Here is a 12,300-nt window from a genome sequence, read left to right as displayed (position 1 = left end):
ATGCCCATTGTATTTGGTGCCATGAAGATGCAAAACACCCTACTTTTCGGTGCTCTTATTGCATTGCAAATGACTTCAGTTAGCAGTTTAACCTGCGCCACTGGTTTTGAGTTGGATTCAGATTTGGTTATGGAAACTACGTGGAATATAACAGAATGTCGATCAGATGTACCACAACTGTGTCAAAGAAAGGACGTCACATTAGTTGGCTTTGAAATTTTAGAAAGTGAGTAAAAAAATATGCCTACTGCCTTACAACTTGTATCACAGAAATTCATGCTTTCAAACACACTTCGAACGTAGCTAACAAGCACCAGAAGGGAAATCAACGTCTTCACCTCGTCGCACCCACACATACTAAGTGGTAGAATTATTTCGGTTGATTAAGCAAGTTGATTCAAAGTTGATAGGTATCTCATCACTCAAACCTATACTGTACAGTGGTTTAGATTTGGACAGCAAAGAATAAGGCTTCACAAAAAAAGTGATTTCGTGTTGGTAGATTTAACAAAAATTGCAAAAGGAACACGACCTTTACATTATCTGGTAAACTTACTTTTCAGAGTTCAGGAAAAGTTCGAACAAGCATTTGCGAATTTATGCGAATGTTCATTTATACATCCAACTTAAATTCCCGTTACGCAGTTTGCTTTAACTGCATGTAAACATAGCGCTGTACCTTCATTTCACGTATTATGTGCAAGTTCATGCGTTGCTCTCAGCAGATCACACATTCCATAGAATCTCTTGTTGTCTCAAAACGAATAGTATGTTTAGATAATTTAAAATAATTTGTTTTGGACAGTCTCAAGTCATTAGGGCACCAAAGTGAACTGCAAAAGGAACGATCATCGTTGATCGAACGATCATCATCGTTCCTTTTGTGTGTGTTCTAATTGTTTGTCGAATGCCTGTAGTCTACAGCTCATGTGATCTGTTTCCCACCGCATGCTTTTCAGTCCAGAGTGTCGTTACAGTTACAGTGCAAAGTCAAATTTATCTTACGATTTTTCATTTTATGTATATTGCAGATTTAATTCCTGATGAGGACACACATACGTGTCGAAAACGTTTGAGTTTATTTTAATTACGTAAATCTTTTGTGTGTAATAAAGTATGTTAAACCCGCTAAGGTTACTCTGTTTGATTTCTCTATGGTTCAACAAAGCAAACTCTTTACCAAAGCTTTATCTGTCCATTATTTCAAATGTAATTTCCCTATGTGGATCATGGATCAAAGTTCAATATTATTTTTAAAAAGTCTTTAAAAGAAGCTTAAACAGAGAAGTATCGAGCTCACAGATACAAAAATGAAGCTTGCGTCATCCACATAAGGTGTAAGTTAATGTTGGTTATCATTAAACCAGCGTACTCTTTCCATGATCCCTGTCAATATTTTGTTCTTCTTTAGTTTATGTTGCAACTGGAGACTGTGTTAACGCCTCAGTATGTAACGAACCCTGCGAAGCTTTCATTGATGATTTGTTGACTTCGGGAAACACAAATTCAACACCAGATCTTCGACAATTTTCACCAAGGTTTTTGAATGCTTTCTCATTTACTCTGTACATAAAGTGCATCATGCATTTATTGACTTTGCACCAAAATGTAAGTTAAATTTGTAACAGGTTCCCAACCATTCTAGGATAATATCTTTATAAGTCGATCAAAAAGTTTGATTCAGTCGAATTCAAAACGTTATTAGCACAGTACTGCTGGAGTCATTTTAATCCACATTTGCATATGGCAGTACTTCAAAACAAAGTTTGACGTTCAGACTTCAGAGTCACGTCACTTGCAGGCTCTCCTATTAAAAGGCTGAGCTGGCTGCCAGGCGCGACCGCAACGGAAACATGTAAACGCCACCACTAGTGATGATAGAGAATTTTGACAGATTTGCTTATTGCCGAAACTCAAGTAATTGCACTTATAGTACAACTTAGATAGGAGATCTAGTTCAAAGCAGATATTATCCACTATTCTTTATTTAAAGGTTTTGGTCTTATTGTTTTGTATCTCGCTTCACTTTCATAAGGAAAATAGTGCACTCTGTTTAGACGCTGCCAAATCACCTGTTGTCCAACGGATAATTGCAATAAACCCCTCCCTTTTCATTCGAATTCAAAAGTAACATCCACAACCTCTTCATCAGCCAACTTCAAAGAACCATCAGGTAAGTGTAAGTCTAAGTCAGGGGTTCTTAACCAGGGGTGCACGCACCACTAAGGGGTGCGAGACCTGTGCCTAGGTGGTGCGGGGATGCTGAATTATCAAGGTTTGTTACAGTATAATATGACGTAAGAAGAAAAGTTGTTTTATCAGGTTTCAACAAAAATTTCAAACCGTAGGCGACTATTACTTTTCAACCAATCCTAGGAGGGGGTGCGAGAACTGGTTGGTAATTTCAAGATAGTTTCGACAAGGCAAAAGGTTAAGAACCGCTGGTCTAAGTCATGAAAACCTCTGTAGTTAATCTTGAAACTTGTTGCTTTACGTCTACGGTACATTTGACATGTTTATGTTTGTTTTGAAAGTATACGCAATAATTTAATTCAGCACGTTTTTTTGCATGTTTTGAACAGTGCTAAGAGTAGACTAAAGTCTATATTATTCATTGTAATTATCGTGTATAATTTGAGAGTGCTATGTTGAAATAAGTTGGTTAAATATAACTGAAATGTAAGTCGCTTGATTCCGGCTATTTCCATGAAATCGATTAATTGTACAGCACACATCAACATGGATGAATAAATGTGACTCATATTTTCGTACCTTTTCTATCGGTTAAAAATTGCCATGCTTTATAAACATCAAAACAACACGATAAGCTAGCTGAAATCAAAACTTTTTATTTTATTTGAAGGCTTTTTAGCATTTCAGGCCATTACTTTGTAAAAGTGGTAGTACAATTTAAGATGATATCATAACTGATAATAATTGTTTATTAAAAGTAGGAATTTAGCAATTACAGGCCTTATTAATATTACATTACAAACATCAAACCCTCACATGGGATTTATATCGCACATGAGGCGTAACTGGGTTAACTCATTGACTTTCTAATGGTAGTTAGACCTATTAAGCTCTTAAACGACCAAACAAAAATAAGACAGTGGCACACAGCATTTATCCATTTCCTTTAAAGCAATATATACTTATATTCCTTTTTAAAAAGTGATGTATATTTTATTTAACAAGTAAGCGTTGAAGTACTAGTCAGATTATTAGTTGTATTCCCAATTTTTCATTTACGTTCTCTGAAGCTGAACCAGAAAATAGAACTAAGATGACGCAGAGATTGTCGTAACTTGGCAGCGAAAAGGGTTCGATGCAACTTTAGGATGGGCAACTATTTTATTCAATTTAAATAAAGTTTATTTAAATTGAATAACAATATGTAGGTAAAAAAGAAGGCAAGTTATAACAATAGGCCTACTTTAATCAATTATTTTTTACAACTGCTTATCTCGAATAGCCCCTAGTGTCATTGCAATTTTACACTGCCACAATGCAACCAAAATTCATATAGGCCTACTTTGTTGAAAAGATCCGAATTAAAACTGACAATCTTTTAACTAAAACTGTTGTTTCTTGTGATCTTCAATACTTCCGCAAGACGTAAATTTGTATAGAAGTACCGTTTTGTGGTTGCAATTGTTTCTGAAACGCTCAGATCTTTAACACCGCATCGTTTTCAATTGCAGCTGTGGAGTCTTCAAAAACAACTCCATCCACTGACGAACCACCGTTCACATCGCAATCTACGACGACTCTCTCTTCTCTCCGCTGTTCAAGAGGATATGAAGTTGCTGACAATGCCCTAATCAACTGGGGTTCTGCACAGTGCTCTCCCAACGGTAACTCGGCTTGTTTTAAGCAAGAAGTGACTCTGATGAACGCAGAAACTAAAGAAAAATGTAAGTGCTATGATAAAATAATAGATCTGTGCTGTTGCATTTTATACTATTTTTCTTCAACAAAGAAGAGCTTTTTTATATTAATAAAATTGTTATTGTTTTGCATCAATAATAAAAAGTTTGATACAACATAACTTTTTGTATATTAGTATTGAGACCATTTTTAATGAAACTTTAAGAGTTTTGCAAAGTTATCGTCTGTTTTGTTCTATGCATGATACGCTATTTCTTTCCGTGTAGCTTAATAACGATTTTAAGCTAATCTTGCATCTTTAATACCTAGAAAAGCTGACTTGCAAATTCTGAATAAAAATTGGAAAATGAAAGAATGAAAAACCCAATCTAACTTATTGCATAAAACTTTTGACAAAAGATTTGAAGAGAAAGTAGGTAGCTGTTTAAAACCAGATTTACATTGCAGTTTCCATTTACATTGGGAGCTGTGTAAAGGAAAGAGTTTGTAACGACCCTTGTAATGATCTGGCTATGCGGTTGATAACTACGAGTCGACTGGCCGATGTGAACAACTCCAGTCTAAATTTTGCCAACGCTTCTATTGAGTAAGATATTATTTATTTTTGTGAGATTTATATGCTGCGTTTACATGTAACTAATACAATATCTTTATTCGCTTAGAATTTTCTTTATTGGTACTGCCTTGTAGCATGTGTTCATGCTTTTTAGCCTTCTTATAAGTTGCATTCAATTCTTAAATGCATGTCGTTTTGACCCTCTTTGCTTAAATATTGCTAAAGAAAATCCTAAAAAGTACTGACCGCAGCAAAAACTTAACTATAGTTGCTATGCGCTCTCCTGCTTAAGTCGCGATCCACGATTGTTGGTGAGATCGTTTAATATCAACTTCATCTGGTAGTGCCGTTAGAAGTTTTTTGAGAGTATATTATCCAAGTATTCTTTAGTTCTTGCTAAATTTCTAACTTATTTAATGGTATGAAGCTTTACTGCATTGTAGTTCTGAATCCAACGTGGCCACTGTCCTTAAGTTCCAGGAAAATATTGAGACTAACTATGTTCTGTCTCCTTCTTCATGTTTCTGTGCTTTTGTCTTCCATCCTGTCTTCTGCTCAAAGTTGTTTTTTATAGGCCCTTTCACAAATTCATGAAATATACAAGTTATGCGTTTGGACATGGATGGAGTTGGGACCTTTCTTTAGAGACAAACCTTAACATTCGCTTGTTTCAACATTTACTTGGTCTAAACGTGAAACAAAGAAATGATCATCTTTAACACAAAATTAAACAGAGTTACATATCTATTGTATGGAATAGAGTTTTCTATTAGCTATATAATACAGTATATCTTAGTGGCATCATCAATGTCCGTGACGCGACAATTTATCGAAAGACAATTTATTGAAACGACAGTTAATCGAACCGATCGTTTATCGAAACGGCAGTTTATCGACCGACTGTTTACCGAAACGGCAGTTCATCGACCGACTGTTTATCGAAACGACAGTTTATCGAACGACGAATCTCCCGAAACAAATTTTATCTAAAATTTTAATGCACATATGCAATGGAATACTCAAGGGTTAAGGTTAGGGTTAGGTTTTCGATTGACTGTGGTTCGATTAATTGTCGTTCGGTGAACAGTCGTTTCGATAAACTGTCGTGATGGTACCATCAATGTCAATGGATCACGAATTATCGACAATGATTTTGTTGAAATCGAGCTTCTGGCAATAATTTTCTATATTCGGTAATATTGTCCAAACATATTTGCATACATATTCCAGACAATAGCTTCTGAAGGAGATAACACTTGAAAAAACGTGCAGTTTGTTTCAAATCATTTGATGAAAAAAGATTATTAGTTATTTGTGAGGCGACATTACGAAAAACGTGTTAATATTTAATTGCAAGCAACTTGAAAAAAAAATTCAAATGTAATGATTTAATTTTGATTTAACTATTAATATATTTTTGATATCACATAAAAATCTATCTAACTTTTCAAGAAAAGGAAGTAATCTGGTAGACACAGTTTATGTTAAATTTTTATGAAAACTATCTGTGTGTTTTCAGATGGCGATATCAGGAATGTTGTTACAGTTAGTGTGTAGCTGAGCATTACTCTTTTCAAAAAAAGAAAGCCTATAAAGTTATAATATCTTTTGAGACGATCGCTTTTGCAAAATATTGTGTATAATTTTTTTTAACTTATTAACTGCGTAGCGGGGTATTTCCCTGCTGCGTAATTGCCTTTGACGAGACATGCGCCTAATTATAAAAAAAACTGTTGACCAATAAATAAACATTGATAATTTATCAGAATAGATTATTTTAGAGATAGTTTAAACTATATTTGCGGTTCGCATGAACACATACACCTTTTTTTGAAACTGAAATCTATTTTTATTTGTTTCGTTGGTAGGTCAAACGCAACACCCAAATGCAGGCCATCTAACAGTCAGATAGGCTAGTAATGCATTGTCTCTGCAAAAATAATGTTATATGAATGTAACTTCAATACATAGTTTTTTTAATTTGCGTTTTACAATTTGTTGGAATCTTTTAGCACTCTGCGAGTGTGCAATGTACAATTACGCAGTTTAAAAAAACAGTAAGAGCAAAGAACAACAGTTACAAAATTAAGTATTAATTGTCGTCTAAAGCTAACCCTGTATTTAAAAAAAAAATTAACGGTCGAACCATACCCCAGTTAGGCTAGAACACCTCTGATTCCGCTTAAAAGTGTAACTCTGAATTGCATAATATTCTGCATGTTTCTACATAGCTTGTTGCAGCAGCTGCTCCATTTAACTTTCTGGTGTTATTTTATACAAGTTCAGCACAGACTCGCTTTGTTCTTACAGCAAATTTATTTGAGTTATATTTGGCTACTCGGTTACTCGTCTTTATATGTTTGACGTATGGCAAGGAAATGTCTTTATCAAAGTCCTACATCGTTCATCACTCCATTGATAACAAAATGTTTAGTTATTAATTTTTGTTAGTTTTTGGGATTCTGAAAATTAGATTTGTGTTTCTAATAGAATGTTCAATCTAAATAAACAACCAAAATGGCTTTTGCTATTGCTCAAGCAAAGAAAAATGTTTTCTTTAGATCCTGCGAGCAAGCCTGCTGCCGTCATTCCAACTGCAACAAATATTCTGTCAATCAAATCCGCAAAGATGAAAGTGGAGGGACGATGGCTTCGGTGGCAAACAAACTGATGATTCTTTCTTTTTCTTTATTATGTGTTTCATATTTTTGCTCTGTATATCAATAAATATCTACCTCTAAAAAAACCTTTGTTTCAACTCTTATAGTGGCAGTGATGGGATCCAAAATGTCCACTCCTTTAGCTAAGTGGTTACGTGCCCGACTTAAGATCAAGCGGCGCTGGTTCGGCTCTCTGGGTGTGCGCTTGAGCAACGCATTTCAGAACTGCTCTCCATTCAGCGGCATATCGTGGATGGAATAGCTCAGAGACAACATCTCAACAACTATAAAAGTTTCGCTGTGATAATCTCGGTAACCCATCCTATGTCAGTGGTACAAAGCTTCAGCAAGTATGTGAAACTGCCAGGAATACCCTATAAAGACTTTGTCAGTCCAAGGATAAAGATTCAAAAACCAAAATTCTCCAAACTGTTCTATTTTTCAAAATCAGTAACCCTTTTCGGGCAATAAAAGCAAACACATCTCTCCAAAAGTAGGGCCCTCCAAAAACTACAAGTAAGATGCGATGACTGTTTGAACTTCACATGAACACAAAAAAAATTACGCATATGCTCTCAGCAGTCAACAGACTTTAATACATACTTTTTATACCTACAAACCAAACTTATGATAATATGAAACTTGTTTTTTTAAGGGTGCTTGAATTAGCCTTGGTCGCGTTAATTGTATCATTGTGATTAATCTTTAATCTGCAAGGAGAACGTTTTTCATAGCTCAAAGCTGCAGGTGTTTGTTTAACTCTCTTTAGAAGCTGTTGTCAGAATAAAGTAAATTTAAATGTGGTAAAGTATTTATAGTAAACAAACAAAACAAAAAAATTTGTTTATGCCTTAAAGCTCCTCCAAAGGGAACAGCCTATGCCTCCAACTTCTATCTTTATCTACATTCGACCCTGATTGTATAGGTGCAGTTAGTTCATACTGAAAAATTAATGTAATAGTTTATAGCTACATAGATGAACTTTGACCATGAAGTTGGCCTATTTATCAGTGTTGGAATTCATTTGATGGATAAGCCTAATGCAATCAGTAGCGGATCTAAAAAAATGTTGGGAGTGGGAGAGCGGGTTTTAACCAAGTAAAGATTCTAAGAGAAATAATAATAACAATATTTGGGTGCAAAATAGCGTCAGAGAAATAAATAATATAAAAGTTGAGATCCGAAAAAGAAAATACTTTAGCCTACTCAGAAGTCTGGAGGAAAAGCTCCCCAGAAATATGACAACTTTTACCTTGTTTTGTTCAATTCTTGTTTTGTGGCCCGATATAGTCACTTAAGACGCATACTTTGTGTTCAAACCAAAATTTTTAAATAAACTAAATTTCTGCGGAAATTAAAGTTACAAGATTTAGTTTAAAATTGAAGATCAGTTTTAACTATTTATTTTTTTCAGGACCACAAAAATATTTCAATAATTTATTTTTTGATGAAGTTTTGCGTAGTCTTTATGGTAGTAAAATATTTTCCTTTCGCTGTGGCTCTTGTGAATAAACCATACAATGTACCTTCCACGTCGATGTTTATATACCTCCTCAATGCGTAGTCAAAATACTTCAATAATAGCTTTGCTTGATCAAAACATTCAAACACACTACTGTCTACAGAAGGCTACATAGCCTACTACGACACTGCGATTATGATTTTTACACTACTGCTCCTAAATGTCATATTGTTCGTCCTCCAACGTAGAATGCATCTAGTCTGGAGACTGCAACGCAAGTAGTCGTACTTGTTACTCGAAATACTGAACTTGTTTACAATTGACACAAAGAACAAAAGAGGTGCCGGTGGTTGGCTTGCGCTGGAAATGTCATTAAACGCTCCATACTCAAAATGAATGTCATTAGTGCTGTATTCGTAAAAAAAGCACAGAGTATACTGTCAGATTTGCCAAAATGATAAATAATACACAACTTGCAAAATACTAATCTTTATTCTACCATAACATGATGTATCAACATCAAAATTGAACGGGAGGAACAAAATTATTTATTTTTGGAAAACCAGAGGGCATACTATACGTTGCTCGAAAAAGCAGAGAGTATACTGCGTATACCGCCGTATACCCTCGAATACAGCACTGAATGTCATATAAAAAAAATATTTGGTTTAAAGAAACTTTAAATACGAATTTATTTCTGCGTCATGTTAATGAATTAATGGTGCATCTTGCATGGCTGGATTCGTTATGTCTGTTGAGTTCGAAGAAACTATCACTCAAAGCTTTACAGGAGAATTATGCAAACTTCGGTAAGCTTAGACAACTTTCAAAATGTAAGCACAAGCATTGCAACGCGTCAAAATACATCATTACGTTGTAACTATCAACTTTTCAACTTTGTTTCCGCTTAGCAACCCTGACATTTGTTTCACGTTTTGCTTCACAGGATGTGGAAATATCCACAGTCTTCGTTTTGATTTTTTTCTTGTGTTGATTGTCAGATTGAGTTGTTCACGCATTGCTTCAACAACTGGCACACCTTCAGAAATTTTAGATTTGTACATTCCGTCAAACTGCAACTTTATTTGTGTGGTCTGATGACCAGTTTTGTAACTACAAGGAAAAGTGGGTCTTGAAATGGAAGACACTTGTTTTGTATTATTTTGTATGACAATGTTTGATTCAAACCGATCAAGGGTCTGCACAGCTTCAAACATGGTTTTGAAAGAAGTTAGAGGAAACATTGGAGCTCGCAAGTGTCTTAACATTTTGATCACTCAGCATTTTGTGCCTATTCTAATTTCTTTTATTAAATTACTGCAGGTAAGTTACTAAACTTAAGTATATATTTGTGCTTGTCTGCCCAAAACACATGGTCTGGGAAAACTCATTAATAGAAAAGATAAACATTAAAAAACACAAAAAATAAAATCCAAAAATGTTACATCTGCAGCAATGAAAAGAAACTTTATAATATCGTTTTTAATCATAGAATACTCAAAAGGAAATTAGAAAAAATAAATTGGCATGAAAACATACCTCAGTCTCTTTCCAAATTCTTGAAACGTCTTGACTACTGTCGTGTCGACCGAACCATCGACTTGTTCCTTATAAATTGGTAAAGATGCATTTAACTTGAAAACCCATCTTGTGTCACGTTTCTCCCATTAAAGACACTGAAGGCAACTTTAGGTCGAATAAAGTCAACGCTGTATTTTAAAATCGACTGCAGTTGTGAACTGAGTAAACGACAACTGAGCTAGCAACATTACAGCAAGTGGCTGAAGTTAGTAAATGATGAAACTGAGTAAGTAACGACTGAGTAAGCCAAACCATAACTAAACGTCACAAGTCAGCAAAATGAGTTTGACAAGCGATGACCAAGCAAGTTCGACGTGAGCACGTAAATCTCATTTGCTGACTTGGAAGTAGTTGAAATGTAATTGATGACTTGAAGCACTTGCTGAGTTGTCGCATGCCGAGTGGTTCCACTACCATTCCATATGATCACAGTGGAGCTTGTCTGCAATAAAGGTTTTACCGTAACTTTCGAGTCGCAACAAAGCAAACAGAGTCGTGTAAAATATGACGTCTTACCACAGAGACCACAGTCCTAAATCCACTTTTTAGTGTCCGTAGTAAAAAATGACTTTGTTATGGGACACAAAAGGGAGTTCAGCGTTTCTCCAGAAATGACAGTAAACCGAGCTACGCTCTCTGGATAGCCTCTCGGCTTGTTCATGACAAACGATGACAGTTGACACCCTGTGATGGTGAAAGAATAGACATCGGCTCCAGCAAAGACTCAAATGATGATGACGTCAAATGCAGCAAAGACACGTTTTATTAAATTTTTTTGCATATTTGCCACTGTTGTAAATTTTTTGTAAAAATACAATAAACAAAAAATGCCACAAAAAGAAAATGTAAATCAATAATTGACGGAACAGGCATTTGCAAAGTCGTTTTGTAACAACATAAAGCATAGGCGTCATAAATCAAATAATTTGTACATTGGCAATACAATGCACTTTTATAAATTATACTGCATTCCAAACAGTCACGAATTCAATTTACGACTAATTTATTTATTTCCTTGTTTGATTTTCATATACAATACACTGGCGTTTTATATGGTAGGCTAATCCTTATTTTTACAAAAAAAAGCTTCATAAAAATTAGTTGACAGCATAATAATGTCAATGCAGCTGCAGTTGTTTAGACTCTCTAAATGTGTTACAGCTGAATTGATTGGTCGCGGAATATTTTCCTTAAAACAAAGCTACTTTTCATATCTTTTCAAAATCTTGGCAGTCTTGGCAGTCAGGACCAAACCTTCTAAAAATGACCGATATACAAACTTGCTTAAAAGATTTTTGATAAATTTGACATATTGATATATTGGCAAACTAAGCAGCACAAGTAAAGAGTTAAACAGTTCTTACTTTATCAATCTTTCACTTTCTTCATCTATATGATCATGTATTTATAATAAAATGCTTTATTTTTGCTATTTTCAATTCAAGTCAATCCAAAAACACAGTATCATGGTTGCTTTCAAGTATCCACAGTAAGTTGTACTTGCAAAAGTAAGTGTTGCTTCAAATTTACAACACATCTTTAATATTGTCAAGATTTTAGTAACTTTGCAGTTGCATTTACTAAGATACACTCCAAGACAACCACTTTATCGAGTACGGATCTTTTCCTGATCAGGTCTGATCCGTACTCGATCTGATGAAAATATATACTAGATAAACTTGTTGTCTGGGCAATAGCTAAATAATCAAAGTAATGATACAGTATAATTTTTAATTACTTCTCAAATCATTGAGAGAACTATGAATGACGTTATTGCAAACACTAAGTTTAAAGTTTGACTAGGAATGACATCTTCGGCATGTGATCCCGCATTTCCATCATCAGTGCTTGTAAACTGGTCGTTGCAGAGATTGTATTGGCAACAAGACTGCTTGCAAGAACTGAAACAAATTTAATTGTTAAGCACCGAGTTAAAACCAAACAATTCTTTAAATTTTAAAATTTTCAGAAAGTTAAAAAAACAAAACGAAATCATTCTTTCAAGGAAATCATTTTTGACTAATTTTGACGATTTAATTTCATGATTTGGTTATAACAGAGGTATGAGTGATCTGATCCACAAAGTCACAACGTTTTCAAATATTTACTTAAGACAGGTTTCTCGTTTAAAGAACCCTTGGAAAACATTA

General features: G+C 34.7%; 1 protein-coding gene across 1 annotated transcript; it reads left to right on the top strand.

The window, feature by feature from the left end:
- On the top strand, nucleotides 1–7,174 carry LOC145788519 (uncharacterized). Its single transcript, XM_082600281.1, has 6 exons — nucleotides 1–226; nucleotides 1,412–1,538; nucleotides 2,058–2,173; nucleotides 3,705–3,917; nucleotides 4,339–4,477; nucleotides 7,009–7,174. The coding sequence occupies exons 1-6, from the start codon at nucleotides 1–3 to the stop codon at nucleotides 7,172–7,174; spliced, it is 987 nt and encodes a 328-aa protein (XP_082456407.1).
- The last annotated feature ends 5,126 nt before the right edge of the window (nucleotides 7,175–12,300 follow it).

The sequence above is a fragment of the Aplidium turbinatum genome, chromosome 2, assembly GCF_918807975.1.
Source record: "Aplidium turbinatum chromosome 2, kaAplTurb1.1, whole genome shotgun sequence".
NCBI classification, from domain to species: domain Eukaryota; kingdom Metazoa; phylum Chordata; class Ascidiacea; order Aplousobranchia; family Polyclinidae; genus Aplidium; species Aplidium turbinatum.
The sequence above is the reverse complement of the archived record's forward strand: the minus strand, read 5'-3'. Positions and strand labels throughout refer to the sequence as shown.

Excerpts from the sequence above, each read along its gene's own strand:
- LOC145788519 (XM_082600281.1), top strand. The coding sequence starts at position 1 with ATGCCCATTGTATTTGGTGCCATGAAGATGCAAAACACCCTACTTTTC. Across the intron at positions 227-1,411 it reads TGGCTTTGAAATTTTAGAAA|TTTATGTTGCAACTGGAGAC; the intron begins GTGAGTAAAAAA and ends GTTCTTCTTTAG. Across the intron at positions 3,918-4,338 it reads CGCAGAAACTAAAGAAAAAT|TTTCCATTTACATTGGGAGC; the intron begins GTAAGTGCTATG and ends TTTACATTGCAG.